Source organism: Nipponia nippon, unplaced genomic scaffold (assembly GCF_047370975.1).
Source record: "Nipponia nippon isolate SJK-2023a ecotype South Korea unplaced genomic scaffold, ASM4737097v1 scaffold_7, whole genome shotgun sequence".
Taxonomy (NCBI): domain Eukaryota; kingdom Metazoa; phylum Chordata; class Aves; order Pelecaniformes; family Threskiornithidae; genus Nipponia; species Nipponia nippon.
The window spans coordinates 49,476,639-49,501,195 of NW_028262391.1; the positions used below are offsets into that span (position 1 = coordinate 49,476,639).

At 38.3% G+C, this 24,557-nt stretch overlaps 1 protein-coding gene across 3 annotated transcripts in view; it reads left to right on the plus strand.

Annotated features, from left to right (window-relative positions):
• The window catches only part of CDH13 (cadherin 13), a 520,720-nt gene that overhangs the window by 163,910 nt on the left and 332,253 nt on the right, over positions 1-24,557 (plus strand). For all 3 annotated transcript variants that reach the window (XM_087740241.1, XM_009467298.2, XM_087740242.1), the window contains one exon: positions 9,582-9,790. In XM_087740241.1, the coding sequence (XP_087596367.1) occupies positions 9,582-9,790 (209 nt within the window). The remainder of the gene's footprint in view (positions 1-9,581; positions 9,791-24,557) is intronic.

Below are 24,557 nucleotides of genomic sequence, written 5' to 3' on the forward strand. Positions count from 1 at the left end.
ATTATAACAAACCGACCTTGAAGACAAACAGTTTTAATTGTGAACTTGAGGGAAAAAATCCCCATGACCTGTGGCTAATTGTCTAGTTAACTGAAAACCCTTACTAAATAAATTTGTGGCTTTGGAGACATTTTAAAAACATACTGGCGTAAATAAGGTACTTTCTGTGCTGGTTGCACTGTAGTTATTTCCTGTGAGTGATTGCTTGTTGTTACTTTTTGACATCTGCTGGCAGCAATTTATTTACATAGTTAAATCTCCTGTGACACCATTTCTTCTGCTGAATACAACCTCAACTGATTAGTTTTCAATAAATTACATATATCAAGAAATTTGGTTTGGGAAGCGCTTAGGGTGACTGCTGAAAGATCAGATGTGTGCTTGTGCAGAAGCCAGGAAAATTCATGGTCAGTAGTGCCTCTTGATGCTTTATTCAACCAGCGTTCAAAGGAAATTATCCATTATATTCCACTGGGAATTTTTGTACAAACTCTGACTTCTGTCTCATCTTCTTCCCCTATAGGATAAAATTAATCTCATATCGATAAACTTCTTACAGCAATTTGCAGAGCCACAACATATTGAATACATTTGAATGTCTTTGATTCTGTCTGTCTGTGTCTCGGACTCAGTCAGTAAAGGTTTTGTAAGAATCTAAAGTTAATTTCGTCTTATGTTCTCCTGGGGTTCTTAGCAAAATGTTATGTAAATCTGCTAAAATGGAATAATATTGATCATTTGCATTGCAATGGGAAACTCTTTCATTGAAACTAAGTTAAAAAGAGTCTTTTCTACATATTGCTTCTGGGTTTGGGGTCATTTGGACTGTTCGGAATCAATGCAGTGTTAACAGTGAAATGTCATATTCCCCCACAGATGTGACAGTTCCCTTGAGACTGTAGCTCCACAAACGTATTATTGGTTTAAGTGTCCTCTGCATTTACAAAGAGGCAACAGCTCCATTTAAACTGAACTATGTGTTGTGCTCAGAAGATCAATGACTGTGATATAACATCTAAAGTTTGATTTTTTTATATTTTTCTTCAGACACACTCACTGACATATTTTTGTTGAAATAGTAATTTTTCTCTAGGGCTTAGAGCAGAAGCTATAGTATTACTATGCCTTATAATGCAGCCACTGACCCAGGAGATCAGTCAATAACGTGTCTATATTGTAATGAATGAGTCAAGATAACTTCCAGCTGAGAACAACTCATTACAACTCCTTCCACTTGATTAGATTTTTGCCCTAAATGAGACAACAGGCAGCGAAAGGATGTGTGAAGGTATCATGTAATGTGCGCTGGTGAATTCTGCTGGGCGGAGGAGGGAATGCCTTAAGTTTTGATTGTAGTGTTTGTATTTTCCCATAACTTCAAGCAGCCGGAGACTGCTGATGGAGCCCTGTTGGTAGAATAAATTTGCTGAAGAATACAAGATGCCATTGGGGGATCTTTCTTTCTAGGAGAAAGGAAAGAGGGAGCATGGTGGAAAAAGGCAAGAAGGAGCAGCAACATATCTGTGCTGAAAAAGGCAGGAATCCTTGAGTTTGGTGCTGACGGAGCTATTTTGCTCACATAGCGCTCTGTGAAAATACTCGCTGGAATCCCAAACAGCAACCCCAGTGCTGCAGGGCTAATACATTTTTCTTCAGTGCTGGGCTGATACAAGTTGCGATGCTTCTGGTTGTAGGGCAGGGTTGTTCAGCTCTAGCTCGGGGTACCTGATGCCATACTTGTATCTAGCCAAGTGGTGCTGTGATGTGCTAGGAGAGGAGAGGCAGAGAGCTTGGTGAGGTGTGAAAAGGTGCCAGAGTGCAGTGTTGGGTATAGCAGAAGGTGAGGAGAGACAGAGCAGAGCATCACTAATGTGGGTCTTCAGTGGGGAGGGAGTCGCTTGTTCTGGAATCACACATCATACCAGTTACACAAAGGCAGAGGAAGCCTTCAGTCTAGTAGCTCTTATGGCTCAGGTGAACTGCACTACAGAGTTTCAAATTGTTAGCAATTTTTCAGCTCTGCTAGGACTATTGGTGGTAGCTAGGTAATGCAGGAGAGGGACCAACGTGATTCTTCCAGTGAAAATGTTGCACCTTTTATTGGCTACAGCTGGTTTTCTGGGTGAAATCCCTTGTCTTTCTTGATCTATGGGAAGCTTATCTCCTATCTGTGATATATTCTTGCTATGCATTTTGACAGCACAGGAAAAACCTGTGACTATTAATAGGTAGCATTTATACTGTGGAAAGGGTGTTCTCTGAAGGGCAGATATGTACACCCTAGTGCCCGCTGGATGAACTGTTGGCCTAATTTTTGCATTTTAACAGGGCTATGCACAAATCTGGTCATCACACACAAATTGCATGGAGATGTTTGCCAGTTTAGGTAATCAGTTTGTTTTTGTAGACATTATAAGTGTGTGCAAGGATAAAGTCTGTTGTTTAGTACTTATTCTTCCAAAGAAGTCAAATATAGATGTGTATTTGTATTAAGCAATTCTTGTTATAGTTTGATGAACACAGTACTGTTGCTCATGTTTCCTCAGTTTTTGACTATCCGGATGCTAAATAAGTTGTCATTATAATTTACTTCAGGGGCACATAAAAAATTATATAGATACAAGAGAATCATAAACATGCAGTGGGAGATAATAACCTATTATTGCTTGTTGGATTAAAAAAAATCATTCTGTAGCAATTCTGCTGCAGAGCTAGAATTTAGCATTAAACTGTTTAAAAAACCTGCAAAAAAGATTTTAATAAAATTCATTTTGTTCATTTTCTTAAATGTTCAATAAGATTTTTTTTGTGTAAAGAAATATTTTAGTCATGCTTGTAGCTTTTGTAAGCCCCAAATCCATTATTTCTAGAGCACTTTTGGATATGAAATAATGATAACCTCATATCTTAAGCTACAACCTGTCTGACCTAACTGTTGACAGTGTCTTGTCAGAACTTCAGTCTGCCCCAAAAGTGTCGTGGGGCAGCGTTGTTCTCTTTCTATTCTTTTTCCTTCTGCTGTTCAGGTACTCTTGCAGAAAAACAACAGAAATAAACACGCTGTGGGCTCCCTGCCAGAACCCATGTTCCAGAGATGATTTTGAAGGCATCTCAAAGGAAGGGAGAGAAGCTGTTTCTCCTAATTGACAATATTGTTGACTTGAAAAGCAGCATTTCTTTTGTTTCTCGGCTGCCTTTGTCATTAGTTGTTGTAACAGTTTCCTCTTTTGTTCTTGGATGGATTTAGGTTGTCCAGATGTGTTGGTTCCAGGTAGATTTTATCCTCTCCACATTGACAGGATAGTTAATTTCTTGAAGACTCGTAACGCTTTGCATTTCTATTAGTTTGTGTTGGGCTGCTGTGTGACACCCTGCACCAGAGTCAGGCATTCAACAGTGCGACGACAAAGGCTGTCACGTGGTGGCCTGTTACCATCTCCTTAGTTACTTACCTGCTGTTTTCAGTCAGCGTTAATGTTTATTGCTAACAAGAGCTTTGCTAGGTCATGGTACTTTATGAATTTTTATATACAACAGCAGCACTCGGAAGCATTTCCATTTGCTTCAACCATCACTTTTCTCTTTGTAGTTAATGAAGCTCAGCTTTGCCAGTTTCTGTCTAACTTCTGTGTTTTGCTAATATCGTTGAGCAGGGAGGACTTTTTAGCAGAGCTAAAAGGGGATCCCTGCTAGGCTGGAAAGTTAAGTTGCCTTTGCGCAGCTGTAATGTTCTTTTCTTGTATCTATAGACCTCTCACAGGTACAGCTTCTGACTTGCGGTTTCAATATGATTTAAAGTTACTTGCTAAAAACGGTAAGAAAAAGTACATGGGATAATATTTGCTTGATACTGTAATTCCCACTGATTTGAACAAGACTGGGTTGTATTTACAAAAAGGATCCTAACCTTCATTGATAGACTAATTAAGTCTGTGTGTGTGTTTGGTGTGTATTTCCAATGTGAAATTTCCTCACTGAGGAGCCATTTTATGGCTAGCTATCATTAGCTAACATAAAAATACGAATATCTATATATAGAGACATACACAGTAAGTTTTTGTGTGTTTATAGATAAATATGTATATTTAATTATTCAGAATACCTCTGTAGAGATTTCTTCAGAGACAAAATTATGGATTCCGTATTTCTGTTCAAAACAAATTAAACTTCTAAGAATTAAACTCAGAAAAAAATTACTTTCGAAGAGGAATATATCAGCCTAATGTATGCTTTTGAATATAAGAAAACTATTTCAGCTTGTTTTCTTTTTATATAGTTTACAAGAAATCCAACTGATAACCTTTCAATGTTTTAAAATGGTATTCTTTAAAACATCTGTGGTTCATTATCATAAGTATCACAGTTGTGTAGAAACCTCACATATGTGGCATATCATAACAGTGAGAACGGGATGCACTGAAGTGATGAATCCCAGAACTTGAGATTTCTTGCTGAGCTTTATAAAAGGTAATATTTCCAATCGCAACTTCAGTTTCCCATCGTTACAGTAATGGACTTGAGATCTTGCACAAGAATCCTTTCTCCAACAGATCCTTTGATGATAATAAGCTCAAAGTCAGCGATTAAAGCCTTGGGATGCATGCACGTATTGCTAATAATGAATATTGCTTGGTGGACAAAAATATTCTGTACAATTCACATGTGAATGAGCTTTCTTACAGAAAGGAGTAAAAGTCTAATATAGGAGGCTGAAAAATGAACAGAGGGCAATGAGTGACATGCATGTTGTTTTTCATTGGGAGATGCTTGGCAGTATTTTCATTTTGCTTGCATGGAGTTTTGGAGCCTGTCTCATACCATATGGCATATTAAGCACAATAAAGATGTTCATTTGGCAGCTGGAGCGTGACTAGGAACATCGAGTCATATATGCATCAATAAATGAAGAACTCTGCCTTCATGTAAATAAATATTAGATCATTGTTTTAATTGCCCATTGAGTTCTTGACAATGAGACACAATCACTAGTCATGTCTGGTGTAGCATTATCAAAATTTTAGTTTAGGGCTCTATCTGAACAGTTACTATTATTAACTTTTTGCACTTCTGTAACACCTTGAGCACCAAACATGAATCATTTTGTTGCAAGCACTGTACAGACACAGAGCGAACAAGCGGTCTTTGATCTGAAGAGCTTACGATCTAGTTAAACTCCTTAAGCTCTAACACAAAGTGAGCGTGCAGGAGGACATGGGAGGTTTCAGTGTGTGTGGCCGCTCTCATCTGGCTGCCATTCATCCAATCTTGTTATAATGCAGCTGGGCAGTATGAATTATGTCAGTTACCCATCCCATGGCTTTTCTCACACTGCATCTCTGTGACAAATGTATGAACATCATAAACATTGTCGTACATCATAAGGATCATACGTCATCATTGTTGCCAAGCAGAGAAGTGTTATATATTGGGAGAACAGCTTTTCATTTCAGGCAGTGCCAGACGGTTTGGTCTCTTCTCTCCATGAACCTTGGCAGACTCCTTAGAGCATGCACTATCCATCCAAGTGACATAGATTTTGGTAACTACTTTTATTTTTTTGGTATCTGGGGATTGTTTAAATACTAATCTGAAATGATCTTATTGGAAGAACTGTTTGTAACGGGATGTTTTATTTTGGAAAAGAGACATCTGTACCACCTTCTTGAAACCTGGCACTTTTGATCATTTAGATAGCTTCTCAGTTGGAACAGTCTGAGCTGTTTTCTGTTTTCTTGCGTGTGTTTCTTCATCTTGTATTCAGAAGTTCAGTCCCATGCCCAAATTCCCTTCAGTCTTGGGAGAGAGTTCAGTGTCCAGGACTCAGCTAGATGAATAAGCTGTGTAGTAAGACACAGTGATTAGTGCACTGCATTTTTGTAGTTTTTCTTTTCTTGAATGAATGCCACGTATATAGGCCTAATGTAGACCTGAAAGGACAGGGGAATTAATTGAATCTATAACTTTTATGTGTGGGAAAAGACTTTAAGGTGCCATCTAGTCCAACCTCTTGGTTTGAAGCAGGATCAGGTACTGAGATTGGTCTTGAGTGATTTTGGATTAAGCTGGTATTTGATTAACCTCATGTTAAAACCCTGCAATGGTAGATATTCAGCATGTCTGCAGCACCCTCTTTTAATGGTTAACTGGAAAGCTTTATTTGATATCCATCTGAACCTTCCCACAACTGATATCCACAAAACCCTGTCTGGTTTCTTGTTATGCTGGTTAGTACTTGGAGGACATGAGGAGTAATTAATTAGTCACTCTTTATAGTTTTTAAATAGAGATTTGTACACAGGCTTTGTGTACAAAACAAGTTTTGCTCACCAGAGAATAAGAACTAAAAATCCTATTTGCCCAGTATTTAACAGGCTATGCTTTTTTAGAGCATCAGCAATGTGTAGGTTTGTTTAAGAGATACATGTAGTGCCACAGGTGGGAAAGCTGAGAAAGCTGATGAAGTTGAAACTCCTCAGATCTCTCCTGAGTGCCTGGCAGGGCAGGAAAGTGTGGTCAGGGCCAGGGCCAGCTCCTTAGCTGGTACAGGCAGCTCAAGTACTGTAAATTTTGGGTATCTGCATTGGCTTTTCCCCAGAAGCCACATGAGTTTAAGGAAGCAAACGTTCCTAGTGAGGGGCATCATGAAATGACTGGGAATGCAATGCAATCTCGTGCGATGTTCCCTGGTCATCCCAGTCCAGGAGACACTGTAATTCTGATGAAGTTCACATTTGCCCCTAACTTCAGACTAGGGATTTTATCTAAGGCTACAGTTCTCTTCAACTCTCTTAACAATTGGCTTTCCTTTCATCTCTGTTGGCCCGAATAATCTTCAATGTTCTCTATCCTTATGATCACTTCATCTTCCACCCCCTTCTAATTTCTCTCCTACATATCAGTACTTCTCAGAGCCTTTTCATTTTCTTTCCCTCTCCTTGCTATTAACCTCGTCAAATACTCTTGTTTCTGTGGTACAATTGGGAATTGAAAGCATCAGTGCTTTCGGATGAGATATGGTAAGAAAACAGTTTCCCACTTTCCAACAATTCTGTTTCTGCCCTTGTTGGAAAAAGTTGCAGGGTTTCATAAAGCGAGGTCAATAGATGACCAAAATATAAAAGATCTAAAAGTGTCAAATTCATAACTTCAAGGAATATAGAATACAGATCCAAGTACTTCTCCTGATTCCATGTGTCAAATCTGCATGTGGTCTTTGAATTTCTGCAGTGCATGCAGATGGCAGCAATGCAGGAATCTCAAGGTTTGTGAATGCTGACCAGCAATGTGGGAGAAATGTACTCCCAGCCAGCTTCTCCCCTCTTTTTGAAGCAGAACACAGCATGTCCTCTTTTTGAATGTGACCTGTAGTGTTTGGCTGAGTGATGCTAGAGCTCAGAACTATGACATTTGTTTTTATGTGATTACTTTATCACAGTTTTGTTAGGCTTTTATTTTTTTTTTACTTTTTACTCGTGACATAATTAATTTCTCAGGGAATGATACCAAATTTTTCCAGTTGTAAGCTATTAATAGACAGTAGATCACCAGCAGTTTTTGACTATGAGAAGCACATATTTATCCAATATAAGAAGGTACCTAACTAAGACCCTGTTTCATTGTTGGTTTGGGGTTTTTTGGTGGTTTTGTTTTGTTTTGTTTTTTAAAGGGAGGAAAAGAATAAGTTAAGAGAATCTACTCATAATTCATCAAGGCTGCAATCTATACAGTGATTAGTATAGAGAATTTCAACTTTCCACATTTGTGGTGACAGGAAAATTTTGTCTTTTTTGTGGGTTGACAGCTTTGGGAGATTGCAGTGAATCTGTTAAAACACTTGTCGTATCACCGACATAAATTGCAACGGGTGGGTTTATGCCAGGGAGGCCTTGCTAACAGAGCGCCTTCCGTCAAAATCCTACCGTGGACACAAGAGCCTTTCTGTGAGTGGTTCCTGGCCTCGCAGAGCAGCATGGACACCAGCAGAGTCTGAGCACTGTGAAATTGTTTTAAACTGCTACTGCTTCCAAATTCTATGTTTTCCCCCGCCCCGCTTCTACTGCAATGTAAGACTTTGCAAGCAAGGGTCTGAAACATGACAGACTGAGATAGGTTTGTCTGGAGGGATTGAAGTATCTGAGGGGAAAGAGCTTTTTGTTTCTTTTTTATTTATAATCCCTCTTGCTTTCAGCAAAATTCAATGAAATGGCAAATGAGCTGATGAAATTTTGGTTTGTTATCCCACTGTGAATCCAAGGATAGTTCTCTAGCCCTCAAGTAAAGCAGAGGAAATGGGAGCAACTTTTAGTTAAAAATACTTAAGCAAGCCTAAAACTTGTGCAGAAGCAGATCTTTCAGGTGCTGGGATAACTTTTATGTAAGAGACTGTGGTGAGTATAGAGTTTGGACTCTTCTCAGTAAGAGGGTAGTCAGGCACAAATTCACAGGATCACAACTTTGTTCTTTTAAAATCCCACCTCAGGTTTCTAATGCCTTTGTCGATGTACAGGGTGTGCGGCTGCAGGGCCTCTGTGAGGTGAGGCTGGGCTGCCCCGTGCTGGGCAGAGCCGGTTCCGGGTGGTTCCAGCCGGTTCCGGGTGGTTCCAGCCGGTTCCGTGCGGTTCCGCAGCTGCCCCACCACAGGGCATGGCTGAGCCCCTCAGCGAGGCTGGTGGTGCCGCTGTGGAAGCCTGTTGAAGAAAAGGGGCAAAACGCTGCCTGGGAGTGAGGGGTGAGGGAAAAAGGTGTGAGAGGGAGCAGTGTGAGCCCCGGGGGAGGAGGAGGAGGAGGAGGAGGAGGAAGGGCTCCAGGTGCCAGAGCAGGGTTCCCTGCAGCCCCTGGAGGACCCCACACAGGAGCAGGCGGCTATGTCCTGAAGGAGGCTGCAGCCTGTGGAGGGGACTCCTGCTGGAGCAGGGGAAAAGTGTGAGGAGGAAGGAGCCGCAGAGAAGATCTTCCAAGTAAAGTGAAACAGGATTATTGACGGCTGTTGTTTAATTAAAAGTTCTCATAATCGTTAGCTATACTGATAGTGCAGCTCATGTGCTATATCACAATTCTGGTAGTTCGTAAGAAATGTTATAATTTGACTTTTCTGTTATGTAACACTTTTGCAGTAGGCAAAGTTGAATATTCTGTAAACAACTAATTCCAAGCATAAAGATTTATGGGCTATCTCAAACCACTTTGCCAGCAGAAGAGCCTGTAGAAATCCCAGGTTACGATGAGGAGGATAACAAGGTCTCTACTGCTACTGCCCAATTTGTAGAACTAGGTGTGCATTTTTTGCATTTGATTTGAGTGTTCACAGAATGTTCATGTCCAAAATGCTTAGTTTATCTCCTACCTCCCCAATTAGCATGGTCAAAATCTCCTCATCCTTCTGAAAGTGCATATTCATAAGATTTGTCTATGAATTATAGTCACAAAAATACAAAGCTGCTTTGAAAATTTTTCCCTTTAGGTTGGGAGACATTTCTTCCTGAGATCTGTAGACAAGTCAATAACATAAAAATGTTTGAAGTCTGTGTTCCAAAGTGGATACTTATAATTGTGTTTTTTCTTTTTTCTTTTTTTTTCTGCAGTGGAATTTGATGACTGCAAGGGGAATAACAAATTGAAATTTGAAGTTTCTAACTCAGACTTTAAGGTGGAACCCGACGGGTCTTTAGTTGCGCTAAAGAATGTATCAGAAGCTGGCAGAGCCTTGTTTGTCCACGCAAGGTCTGAGCATGCTGAGGATATGGCAGAAATTTTGATTGTTGGAGCAAATGAAAAACACGATGCATTAAAGGTAAGATAAATACAAAGGACTAAAAGAAAGTGCCACGGAGATGCTGCTAGATATTTACATGTTCCATCTAGGACTGTAAGTCATTTTAATCTGTTAGCAGAGATATCAAAATCAGTCTTCAATCCAGATATTGCTGTAATGTTTTAGCCTTTAGTTTAACTTAAAATACAAATTTTCCAGGGTTTGAATGATATATTTCATCTTTAGGTGTAAATGCTAAACATTCATAAAGAATTTATTCAGATGAAAGAGCCCGAGTATCAAAATAGGCTGGTTCTTCTTGTGTACATTATGCTGGATAGCCATGCTTTGGCTATAACTGAAAATGGAAAATCATGGTCTAAACATGTAATTTAGAATTTACAGAACATTCACATTTGCTCCAGGTCTAAGAACATGGGAATGAATTCTATGCTGTGGAATTTAATTTTTTCATATAGGTCTGCTTATGTGGTACTATTATATGTTAAACTACATAAACATCTTCACGCAAATAGCAACACATATTTACACTTTGTCTCTGTGCACTAGTGATTTTTGTTCCACTCTGTCCACTGAATGCTGTGTCCTTTCTTTTCTTCTGAATTTCAGTGTAACACTAACCTCATACTATGGGGAAAAAGCGTGTCACAAATTGATTGAATTGTTTACTTCGCACCCATGAAAGCAACAAAAGGCAATGGGAGATAGCCTTCATTTCTGTGTCATGGCATTTAGAAGAGAGGCAGGCAAGACAGTGGCTTACTAGACAATTAAGCCTGGTACCTTTACAGACCTATAATTTCAAGAAAGTATAAAGAAACCATGATAAAAATGACTGATCTATTATCTTATTTTGGTATTTAGACTTTCAGCTGACAGCGTTCTCATTATATTTCCAACAGTACCTTTGTATAACTTAACTCTTCCTTACAAAAAAAAAAAAAAATTAGCTTTAGGGGAAAGGTTGAACAAACGTCTGAAAGTCCATGGCTGAGGAAAGGTTTTGATCTGCACTTTAAGCAGCATGCGACGTGAATATAGATTGCCGACAGGAGAGAAAGTACCAGAATGTGTAACTGCAGAGAGCTGATCAGAAAACTTAAAAGGAATTTAATTTTATTTAAATACACTGTTTCTTCACAAAGTTAAATTTTAACAAGATCATACTTGAGAGAGTCTCTTACGTGGTGGAGCTGTAGATTTAGGACCATGCACTGCCAAATTCAGAGTAGGAAAACTACACTTGCAGGAGCTGGGCATTTGGCTATCTTGTGTCTCAAACTAGCAAGGCACGCTCCTTCTGGTGCATTCACAAGAATGTTCAAACAATTTTATTTACGCTCCAGGTTTTGAAATCTTCGGAGCAGTTTCAAAATGGGGATTCTCATTCTCCAGTTAGAAGTTACTGAAACCACAGAGGAGTTTGAGACTCTGACAGGAGGTCTGCAGTTAAACTTCACGGGATTGGTTTATGTGTGAAGACCTGACTCTCCGAGAATCATATTCTGAAGTTTTATTCTGGTTTTCTTAGAAAAGCAACCCTTCAATGTCTTTGAGGGGAAATATTCTATGGAAGTTAAAATTTGGGGAAATCTTGTCTTGGTAGGAATTAACAGATGTGTATTTGCACTGACTATGATGTAGGTCAGTGACCTTCTCTCTTTGTCCTACTTGGGTTCTGGGTAGTCTTCTCTCAAAATGTTCCAGCAATATTAATTAATGCCTAGTGTTGAAATCTATCACCAGACTACATTCAGAAGCCAAGACTAATTTGGCGCCCACTCGTGGATTCTGTTCCAACTGCTTTGTGTTGCTTCAGAGACAGAAAACCAGTCTAAATCTTCTAAATATTCTGCCACTTGCCAGTCTTCTCTCATAGGTGACTCCTCAAAGCATCATCTCTACCTGCAGTCATCCCTTCTTTATGGATTTTGATATTCAGCTCATAACTAGATGATTACCCTTTTAGTATGATGATCCTTGGTGTCTGCAGTGCCATTGGGAGTTACATGGTGCATTAATGTGTTCCTGGGAAATGCATCTAGTGAGGATCATCCACTTCTTCACAGGAATATAAAGATCTTTGGGGCTGGTTGTCCTACTCTGGCCTCAGCCAGCATTCTGTAGTGGTTAAATCAATGTTTTTTTACCAACCATTTCAGCTATTGTTTGCCTATTTTAAACACAACACAGACAGTCTTGTCTTTCTGTTTGTCAGACTTGAGAAGGATATAAAGATTACAGCATCCTATCTAAAGTGATTTTATGATAAATTTGAACTTAATCCTGTACTTTCACAGTCTGACTGTGTCAGCATGGAAGCAGCAGAACTGCTCCATCTGTTTATGCAAGGAATCTTGGCTAAGAAATGCTCAGATGGAGCCTTAGTAATTCAGCATAATTCTGTAGGGTTAAGATGAGCACATGCTAGAGCACTGCTTAGCATTCAATACTTAGAGTGCAGTACCTTGTTTAATTAGGGGATAAGTAGTTCTTAAGTATTTCCCCACTGCCAGCAGCTGCCATTTCTTTTCTGAAAGCATGTAACCTACATCTGTGAAATCCCATTGTTAATGTTTCTAATTGCAGATTCCAAACATGTTTGGAAATGACTGACAACAACGATCTCTAATGTGCTGACTGGCAGTCTGAGCCTGGGAAGAGACCGCATAATTCCTAAAACTTTGTGATTGCTACCAACCATGCTTTAGATGAATATTGAAAATATTTAGAGTTGAAATCTGGAGTGCACAGAAAAGCTTTTGGTTTTCTAGTGGTGGAGGGGTGTGGTTCTTTCCTCCTGAAGATGTGGGAGGATTCTATCTGGCCTCACTGATCATTCCTAAGTGATTAACTTAAACTAACTTCATGGCCATAGTATGTCAGTGGCTGTTGGAGTACCACTTACTATTTAACTCTGCTTTTTGAGTCTGAAGAACCTGTTTTCTTACTTTTCTGCCAGAAGCATATTAGACCTGCAGAGCCCGCAGCTTTCTATCAAAGGGTGGCCGTGACTACAATAGAAGATAGATGGTTCCTCAACATCATCAGCCAACTTGGCTGCTGCTCTCTGATCACAGAATCTTTTGCATGGTCTAGTGACAGAAGAGCAGATTCAGCACTGTTGCTTTTCCAGATGTCTGGATGTTTCTGCAAAATTACCCTAAAACCCATGAATGGCTATACCTACAGATATGCATACATGCTATCGAGAGCAAAGGTCTGTACATCAGATTCCAGTTAGATTGTTTTCTACAGCCTGCTGTTAGTGCCCCTTTCCTCCTATGGTTTTGGCTAGATATATTGATTTCTGTCTGTCTCGACAGGGAAGTATTCACAAAAAAGCTACTCTCATTTTTGGGAGGTACGTGGAATATACGTGCACAGAAGCGTTGCCATGGGCCTATGGAAGGTGTAACATTACAGTGTGTCATCTTTTTAATAGTTACCTGTGTGTACACACTTGTACCCTCAGGCAGTCAGGGTGCTCAATGAAAGACATGAAGTTCACTTGCATTCACCACGGGGTAGTGCTGGTGAAGCACGCGTATCTGTGCTTGTGCTCTGCTTTACCCAATGTTTGCTTAATACCCTGTCACACAGTCAGGACTTGAGTGCTTGGGGATATTAAAAAAAGACATAGAAATGCTATGATTCACCCAGGATTCCCAAAATGAACTTTGGGTTCATTTGGAATAATTCATAGAATTGCTGAGGTTCAGAACCCTAATGGAAAAATAAATCACTTGCAAACTCTAGTTGGGAACAAACTGCCTGAGACAATGAGTGGCAATAATTATTTTTTTTTCACTTATGTCTTATCCAATGCTTGGTCCTTGCTTTGTTTTATGGAAATAATAGGGCACCCCAAGTTGGAAACTTCATCACATCTGAGCATTTGAGCAGACGTTAGTGGATTTATTTATTTATTTAGAGAGTTTGGTTTAGTGGAAGACAGAAAGTGTAGCCAATCTTTTTTAGAGTCTCATAAAAGACTGCGAGTTGCAAAATGCAGCAAGGTGGGAATTGAACTGTGTCGTCTAAGGCTAAATGAAATGGTTGTCTGCTAGTCCTTCTCCCCCTCTGTAATCTAATTCTGGTTCTAATGAATATACCCCTAATACACTGGGAGCTAAAAGAAAACCTTGGGGAACAATCTTTCTCTGCCTTTTTTTGTGTGTTGGCAAAATGCAGCGGGTTTTTTTGGTGGTGTTTTTTTGTTCCCCTCCCTCCCCCCAGCAAAGGGGGTTATTTAGAATGTTTATTTGTTACAGCATCACAGACGCAGGGTGAGGGGTGGGGAGAAGTGAGATATCAAGAGTCTGGCACCAAAGCAGATAAGAGGGCAGGCAGATATTCAGAAATTCCAGGCTGGTAGTAACTTCACTGTATGGTGCTCAGCAGTCTTCTATACAGAAGGATGAAATGATTAAATAGAAACTGTCAAACCCTCAGGACATTTTTCAGGCATTAGATGGAAAAGGAATAGGAGAAAGAAAAGAAGAGATAAGAGGGAGGAGCACACCCTGAGACAGCATGTTGTAGACAAAGAAAGTTTAAAATCATCTCCAGCAGTAGCTCAGACTGAAGGAAATGAAGTTGCTCTAGTCCTGCTACTCTGTCCAGTCCACTTTGTAACAGCTAGGGGATAGACAGATACGCTGCTTCTCTTTTTCCTTTGACAAACCATTGCTTTTCCCAGCATCAGGACCCTGCTATGTTTATTATAGCAGGGACAGGAGAGGCAGCCTGGCCGAAAACTTCCCCAGCTGCTTTGCAGACCTGAATTCTGTTTCCTACTAAGTCACTGCCTGGAGGTATATGTCTGTGCAAGTTGGTTTACGCCTGTGCCTCTCTTTCCTATAGTATCAAACAGAAATAATGAAACTAAGCTCCTTGGATTTAAACGTTAGCATTTCTTGTTTGTGTCTTACTCTCTGCTTTATCCCTGCAGGGTAGAGATTGCAAATTTTATTGATATGCGATAAAAAGTGCCTAGAGCCTTAAATCCTACGTGTACGGCTTTCTGCCTTAGAACGGATGATAAAGGATCAATAATCTTATTATGAATCAGGATTCTCTCACAGAAAAAATATTCACGCAAGGAAGTGAATAGTTGAGTTTAGTCATCTGGCAGTTCAATAATTTATTTGGAAAATAAGATCAAGAATCAGCCTCTCTGATATAGCAAGCAATCGTTCCCATTAATGTATATTAGCATTTTTTCAGTTTAGAATAGAATTCCAAATAGGCTGAAAATGACTGTGCAAAAGTATGAAGATGGACTCTTGTATTGAGATATTGACAAACAGGCTAGAAGAGTTTTATATTATTAGATTTTGCATATAGCAGTTGCTGCAAAAAGTAATGCACTGCATAAATAAAATACCATGTTTTGCATTTAATTTTAAGGCACAAAATAGAGTAAGTCACATCAATATCTACGATACACTTATGAGTTGTTATACTGATCAAAACAGTATATAGAATACCATTTCTTTCAGAAAAGCTGTGGCGGTATTTTGTCTTTGGATATGAAGGTGTCCTTCAGGCATATAAACATGGGTTTTCTTAAAGACCAAACAAAAAAAATTCATCTTCTCACTTTTGCATTCAGTTTGGCAGAAAGCTTAGCATAGTAACATTCTCCTACTAGCCATTAAATGATTAACTTGTTATTACTACTTTTACTTCTGTTCGTTATCGCACTGCAAACACCTATTGAATTGGAATTCATACATAAAAAGTTGAGGTATAAGTGATTTTAGAATTTAATACCTGTGTGTTGATGGTATTTTGGTAAATGACTTTTCCCTGCTTTAATCACCAGTGAAAGGATGCATATTTTTTTTTTTTTAAGTCTGCAATGCTACATCGCAGGTTTCACAGAATACATCTTAATTAATGTCAATGAAAGCAAGAGCTTGTTCTCATCAATGGGTCATTCTGTAGTATCATTTAGCTGCCTTTCTGGCTATATTTTTATAAAAATACTCTGTGCAGACCACTCGCTGTTGGGGAAACAACAAAGAGCTCCTTTTATATAAGAAATCTCCTTAACCACTGAAATAAGCTATTTTCTGTAGAAATTCCAGTCACCTACTTTCCCTTTTTATCCTTCAGCCTAATCCAGAACCTGCTGAAATAATCAGATTCCAGCAGACTTTAGATCAAACCCTCGAAGCGGGAGTTTTGTCTGACAGTGCTGTACGGACGTGACTCCCGTACCTGTTTGCTGGACTGTTTCTGAGTGACCCTGCAAGTCCCATGGCAGTGCACAGCGGTTATGATTTTTTCATATATAGCCACACTCCCCCTTTTACTCAGCTCTGCAGCACACCCTCACCTCTGTTGATAGGCTTGTGCTTTTCCTCAGGCCTGGACTGAATTTATACTTCCAACTTAACTCTGCAGATTCCCACTACCAAAGAAATGCAGGTTTCATATACACTGGCTTTGGAGTTTGCTCTGACAAAGATCCATTTATCTGAGAATTATTATGGTGCCAAGAGATGTGGCAGTTGCCATAGCAACAATTACATATTGTGTTGAATACCAGAGTAAATACTATAAAAAACATGAGCCACTGGTGGTTTTCATTAATTTAACGTTCCTTTTTTGGGCAAAGTGTGTCTTATAAGTTTATTCTCTGTAAGTATAAATGCTTAGATCAAACATGTGGGCTGGCTTTCCTTCTATTTCCCTCAGTGCGCAACTTCAGCATGTAAATGAGAAGTACTTGGTTATTTAAGGAGAGAAAAATGGTCTTATAGACTGGAAACATGAATAATTGACTGTGAAACAAGAAGGTGTTAGCTTCTGTGAATGTTCAGTGCTTTTCTCTAGGAGTAATCTACATTCAGATTTTATGTGAACTAGGGATGTATTTATCCAGGCAAAGGGACTCTGTGCTTGTCAGTAGCAAGCAGAGCTAAGACAAGTATAGAATATGTTTAACAGTGATTCAAAGGTGAAATGAGATGATTTTTGAAACAAATGCAAACCTTGTTAATTATTCCAAATTATTAACAGACTAATGAAAAATGAAAGGCAAAAATACTCTAAATGAATGCATTTTATTAAAAACATCTAAAATCATAATTCCTTTCAGCCCTGAACTGCGTTTAGACTTCTCAGTTAGCTCTCCCTGCAGTAACAGGTATCATCCGCGGGACATTTTTGCTATTGCCTGCTGTGCTTCTGGTGTAAACTTAAGGTTTTAGTGGAAGCTCAGAACCAAATGCAGTTCTGGAATGCACCAATTTTATTCTATTTTCTTTTAAAGCATACTTAGGTCTTATCCTTCATCTATAAGACTTAATGGCAAAGCTCCCATAAATCTCAGTGAGAGAGATTATTCAAAGATTGCTGAAGTCTTTTACCTGAACTAAAATTCACCCTGGCGCAGAGTGCCAAGAAAATACCTATTTATCTCTTGCCCCTAAAACATTTTTATGAGAGTTTGAATGGTAGATGAGTTGTGTGAACACATTTTGAATTGAATTAGCTTCTTTTTATGATCTAAGTTGCTAACTCTCCTTTATCCATTAAAAAAGAAATCCACTAAATTTTGTGGATGAGTGATAAACCATCATGCATTGGCATATAATTTTTTTGTCAAGTTGTTATTGTTCTGAGTCCAGCCTGAAAGTATTCTGATGATATAGAGAAAATGATGCCAATCCTATGCGTTAATCCCCAGAGACCGATGGAGTTGTGTGGAAGTTTGTGCCAGAGGTGTAAGGAACATTTAAAGGAACCATTTGGAAAAGGTTTAGATTTAAAATTCATTGTAGTAAATGAGGGTATAACTGGGAAAGAAACAGGCTAAGCATGATTTAGTAGAACATTAAGCAAGATCATAAAGGATAAGTAGAAGTCTCTTAGGATATGTAATATCTTTCATTTTTAAAGTGGCTTTCATCCTGTAGGATCCTTAAAGTTGTAACTATTAAGTACACAGAGAAAGAATGTGTGTGTGCATATCTATATACATATATCTGTAAAAAGAGGTATTTGCATAGATGTCTTTATTGTTGATAATACTTTTTCACTTAAGGACAGGAACAGAGTCATTTTTAAATAAGAGGTTTGGGGAAAGGACATGGTGATTTCTGTACGATATTAAAATTGTGACGACATCCTTAATGTCCTCAAATCCATAATGAATAAGAGATGTTACAGCAACCAGAAGAACCTGTGAGACTTCTGGTACAGAATTTCTTCCGTGGTTGTTCTCTCATCCAGCATGCAGGAATGATGCAGTCAATGTATGACAGCTACCCCAGTTTCACCAGTGATACCTCAGATTTATTAAGGAACAGAGACAATTCCAAGAGGAGATCAAACTAAGTTGTGTTCAAAACTAAATCCAAGGTTCTTTTTTGTGTCAGAGACACAAAATATTGCTGGTGTTTTCCCACTATAAGCTTTTCCATCAGCTTCCAGAAAGAGGGTAGATTTGAGAGAGAGCCATAATAGGAGAAATTATTCACATGAAAAAATGATTTCCCGAGTAAGAATTCAGTCATTTCTCTCAATCAGCGACATCAATAATCATCCCTAATGATTGCCCCAATAGTTCCATGCTGGTTTTCACAAACCTGAAGGAACATTTATTGTGGTTATTATAGTAACACCTGTCTCAGCACACATCTTAAGCATTTAATGGAGCATCACAGGATAAAAATCTACATTTGCCCTCCCCCAAGAATTGATTCTGCCACTGCAAGGACAGATGGCTCCTTCTGGACCTAAAATTCCTTATTTGTTGATCACCACAGTTCTGTCGCTTTTTAGAGCATTCCTTTGCATCTTATTTTACAGCTAGTTTTCTTAAGTACCTAGAATAACTCGGCAAGTTGAAGAAATATTCAGCATAAGAATGACAGAGTTAAAGATTAATATAATCTGGTATCTCCATAACAAACAACTCTGCTAATATCTTGGAGTTATTAATCATCCATCTCCTCACTTCTTATTTCACCACCAAATCAAACTGAATAACCTTTGCATTAAGCAGTTGATCCATCTTAGAAAAAATAGGTTTACTAGTTGTTTATATATCTCCCTCTCTCACTGACAGGGCACCTAGGGATAGTGATTACACAGGAAGAGAGTGGAGGGGCAGCAGGTCAATTTGAACTGGCCAGTAGTCCTGCTATGTACAGTAATTAGCTGCTGCTAATACTCTTGGTACAAATAAAATTTCTCAGTGTCCTTCATTATTATGGCAAAGAAAGATTTTTAAGGTAACTGGCAAACAGATGTAATAGTAGGGACTGCATTTTGTAGGGACTAGAGAGACTGCGTTTTGCCTCTAGTTTCTTAACAACCTCACTATGACTGTAGTTTGTACATAGCAGTAAACAAGGAGTTTCCTGGTGAGTAGGAAAAGATTTGTTAAAATATTTTTAATAATTGTTCTGGTAACTGGTTTGATTCAAGTTCTAGCAACAGAAAGTCACTTAGCCAGCAACTGTTCAAACTACTGTGAACAGATACACTTTAATTTACCTGCAAGTCAGCAAACACCCTTGCGGCTGATGGTATTCAATACTTGTTGAACCATTTGGCATATGTTTGAACTCAGCAGGAAATTATTTTGAAATCATTTTGTCTTTCGTTTCTTTTCTATATCTAGAATTACCTTGTGGTTTTGAGATAAATGAATCATGGATCTAGTATATCATAGAATCATATATGCAGCTTTTTAAGATAAGGAATAGATTGTAATCCTTTTAAAATGAGAGCCCTTGGTGTACTGGCCTTCTTATGGACTAAATGGTATGATCTTAGTACAGTACTGTAGCTTCTACTGCTTAAGAGGGTCCTTCTTTGCATCATCAATCAGAAATGGGTTAAATGCTTAACTTTAAATAAAGTACATTTGTCTCTATAATGGTACTAATCACACTGGAGAACGACTGAATATTTTACGTGGTCAAGTACCCTGTTCTACAGTTAATGTCAAGGCAGTATCGATGAACTGGGGTTTTTTTGTGGTGGTGTTTTTTGGGTTTTTTGTTTGGTTGGTTTTGTTTTGTTTCGTTTTTTAATGTTCTCTGTCAAACATGTTGTGACATGACCTGTGTATTCACAAATGGGAAGTTGGAGTTTTTGTGTGTGTGTGTGAACTTTTTCTTCAGATTACTCAAATCTCATATGAGTATAAATGTATAAATGACAAGACTTTCTGGAGCTTTAAGGACTTTGCTAATAAAAAACAACAGAGTTAAGCATTTTCATGTCCTTCTGATGTTGGCCTGATGTCTTTCAGAGTTACTAGAACAAGCATGCAAAATATATCCATCAGATGAAGATTTATACACTTTGCAGTCTTAATGATGATAATCTATGAGCTATTAAAAAATAATAAAAAAATTCGATTTCCTTTTTTAAATTCTTCTAGATCCCATTTGATGCTGTATGTTAACATGTTGAATGTGGATTTTTTTTGCTCTTTGGTTTTTTTTTTTTACAGTATTGAACACTGTTGTGCTGTATAAAGATTTATTCTCTAATCACCTGGAAGAAATGTGACAGTACAAGTTTTTTTAAAATCTGGATGACTGTACCAAACTTTCTTACTTGGATATCGACTAGAAATTTTTTATATAGTGATTTCAAGGGTATGATCCTGTGAAGTACTGGACTATCCTAGGAGATGCTGAAGACTTTATACATGCACTGACATTAGTACACATTAGCATCACCTGACTTTTTTGACCTCCACAAAAAAGAAATGCTAGTAAGAAATCCGTTCATGTTTGCACTATTGATAGTTCAAAAGGCTGCATCAAAATGCAGAGGGTTTCCTTGAAGCACAGCAGTGCGGTGATGAAATAGCACGTCAGCCCCTATGAAATAGGGCACTTGAGTGCTCTCGTGAGGCATATCATTTTGATTTGGGTATTATTGAACTCACTAACAAAAATTTCAGTAAATTCAAAATTTGTGTTTGGGTGACAAATCCTACATTTTGCAGTTTCTTCTCTGCGCGGGAAGAATATTCTCATACCTGTAACATTTTCTTTTCCCTGAAGATGAAATAAAGTCAGCCACTTCTGTTTGATAGGAAATTCATGACTGCTGAAAGACTGTGTTGGTAGACAAAACCCCTGGTGGGACCAGGTGTACTCAGTCATTGTGCTCCAGCATGGCAACATCTGGCAACAAGAATATTCAGACTAGATCTTCTGTTCTTATTGCTGTTCTTTCTGCAAACTATAAACTCATGCCTTAGATTAAGGTGATTATTACACTAGTATTCTGTATTTGGTTTGGCATGCATTTATCCTACTAGCCCTTTGCAGCAGAATTGCCTGCTAGAAATAAAAATACTTAGACTGAATTCTTGATTTAGGAAATGGGGATTTCAGTATTTGTTTTGGTACTGGCTCAGTCAACAGGCATCTTATCAGTTATAGACTCATTCATTTGCTATCATTAATTATATCAAAAACTGAACCTCCATACTGAGAGGTTTATTGGAACTGTTCACATGTATTAAATTTCCAGCTATGTCTGTGGAAACATTACTAATGTGTTACTGTGGGGTATCTTGCAAAAGAGACTTTAGAATATGTTCTTTTCAATGCATACATTGTAGTTTTGTGTTGAGAAACATAATATAGGAATATGTGTAAGTTGGGTTTTTTTAATAATAGAGGAACTATATGTGACAATGTTGTGACAGTCATGTTCCTGCTACTTAATTAAAATCATAATCTTAAAATTGATACAATTGGCTGTTCTAGCCACTCTGTTTCAATAATGCCTGCAATTTGATGCTGAGCAATTTTTATTTGTTTGCCCCTCTTTTCATTTTCAGCAGAGGTGAATTGTTTCAGTAGCAGGTCAAGGGAAAAATTGTCAACTCTTCTCTGTGATCAACTTAATATGATGCAAAGTTCTACCCATTTCCTGTTCTTTTTGTTTATTCTATTGCCATGCGAATTAGTGAAGGGGGAAGATTTCTCCTATCTATGTCAAAAGAACTATGGATAATTCAAACTATGTGTCCTTAAACGCTTATGTAGCTGTGCAGGGCAGTTAAGTAACTTTCTGACGTTATCTGCAGACAGCTTTATTTTCTCTGTGCTGCTGTATTTGTGTCGACCTTATGTTCTTCGCTCTCTTCCCCCCACTCCCAACAACCGTCCTTTTGAAGTTGATAAGGTCATTAAAGTCAGAAAAGTCTGTCATGCTTCATATTGAGCCTCAAATCTGGAATAAGGTGGAGGTAAGGGGAGGGAATGTTAAAACTTCTGTTTAAAGATTAAAAGTCAAAGTTGGGGAAGATTTGACTCTGAAGTTGGCTCACATCTATAACACTCAAACTCATTTCTGGCAAAGTTACATGTATACGTGAGGTAAGGCTTTGAGGCTTTAAGTTACAGGGTTGATTTTAGGCATGATTATTCACAAAACCGTGTAATTAATCTGTCATAGGAAAACACAGAAAGCAGTGCACCAAATGCAATCTCCATTAAGTCAACAGGAGTCGTTCCACTGACTTTAATGAGCTTTGAATCTACTCATAAATCTGCTATGAGGGGTGTCCAAATCAAAATTTATTTGAGGGTGACCTTGATGTTAATTCTTAGTGCTTCCATGTTGTTTAATTGCCAGGAAAATGGAATGTATTAGTGGGGCTATCATATGGTATAGTCCTTTCTATTGGATACTATTAGCATCAAGTTGATATATATAATATTAATTGTGCATAATGTTAGTGGGCAGTCACAGTATGCCAGTTATATTTTGTGTCTATGAAACAGAAAAAAAAAATCAGTTATTTTAAATGTCATTTGTGCCTTCAGCTGAATCCCTACAAAATTAATACTTTTTTGATTAAGTAGCTCTTTAGAGGATCTCAGAAGTTTCACACTTATTCAGTGGCTTTTAATTACAGATTTTGTGTATTGACTATAATTACTTTAAAATTATATCTCAAGTTTGTAAATACCATAAGGCAGATTCTGTCCTATGATGTTTAATAAATGTAACATCTGCCAGAAAAGTTCAATCATCTGTATCCCAAATGGAAATGTTTCCTGCTTTAACATGTCATATTTAATTCAATTAGAGGAAAAATATGGGAAATATATTAGAAGTATAAAAGAGAAAGAGTTTCTTTAATATTTGTCTACTAAACAGAAAAGTAGCTGGTTTCCTTGAGGGACATAATTACTGTATCTTCTAGTGGTGCAAAGATATGGGATACTTAGAGACTTGGGGGGAAGAAATTATTTTGGTTTTGTTTAATGGCTTTCCCAATTTGTTGTCACTGCTGGTAATTATTGTGTCTTTTCTTTTAGTTGGCACTCAGTGCATTAGGCTGTATTTAGGATCATTTTATTAATTGAAAATGTGTTTCAGAACAATTGTGAATTAGATAAGTGACTTGACTAAGACTCAGTCTTTAAAACTATAAAATGAGAAAATAAGGTGAGGGAAATTAATCTTGACTTTTGACAATAGGAAGATAAGACTGGTTTCCAGTTTAAGGGTATGTGTTTAGGAGAGTCAAAGGAGAAAGCAAAAACATTTTGCATTTGCATTATTTCACCTTCATTTTACTGTAGTAATAGAGAAGCACTGACAAAGATTGTGGCTTTTGAGACCTTGTTCATACATGTAGTAAAAGATAGCATCTGCCCAACGAGCCTCCAGACAAAACAGAGGTTGGACAAAAGGAAAAAGTATTATAATACTGACAATCTTTACTTTTATACCTCTCTGCCTCAGATTTCTGTGTATAAAATGGAGCTATATTAAAGGTAATGTATTCAGATACAGGGTAATAGGGACCTTTTACCTTTTGCTGGCGGAGACCTAGCAATTTTGAAATTAAGGTTGTTACACTTGGTTGTTTGATTTAACTCTATTCCAAGCCATCTGCTTGGTGGGTTACATCTGAGGTCAACTTCAGGGGCTTCTTGGAGGTCTTTATGTGGCTTGCAGTTTACCAGGTAGAGCTTGCTGACTTTGTTTCTCCCTAGAAAGGTAATAAGCAATTCAGTATATACAAACAGATCTTTACTTTATGCTCATCTCCAAGAAATTTCCCCTGGCCTTTGTCACCCCATTATTATTATTTCACATGTCCATGAAGACTAATTTGTAGTCCCTTCTGATAATAGTGTGATTTACACGTGCAAAATATAATCTCAAAAATATGTCTGTGGACTTGTGGTGTAATACTGAGTTATGTGGAAGTCCTTTTAGCAGATGTCTCTTTCTCTCTAGATACGTCTGGATGTGCTACACAGCTTTTGTGCCAACTAATGAGCATGTGTCCTGGTTTTGGCTGGAATAGAGTTAATTTTCTTCCTAGTAGCTGGTATAGTGCTGTGTTTTGGATTTAGCATAAGAATAATGTGATAAAACACTGATTTAGTTGTTGCTAAGCAGTGTTTATACTAAGTCAAGGAATTTCCAGCTTTTTATGCTCTGCCTGGTGCACAAGAAGCTGGGAGGTGGCACAGCCAGGACAGGTGACCCAGCCTGGCCAAAGGGCTATTCCATACTGTATGGTGTCATGGCCAGTATAGAAACTGGGGGGAGTTGGCCAGGGGGGCAGTTAGCCAAGGGGCAGTGATTGCTGCTCAGGGACAGGCTGGGCATCAGTCAGTGGGTAGTGAGCAATTGCATTGTGCATCGCTTGCTTTGTATGTTGTTGTTGTTGTTATTATTATTACTACTACTGCTACTACTACTACTATTTTATTACATTTCAATTATTAAACTGTTCTTATCTCAACCCATGAGTTTACTCGCT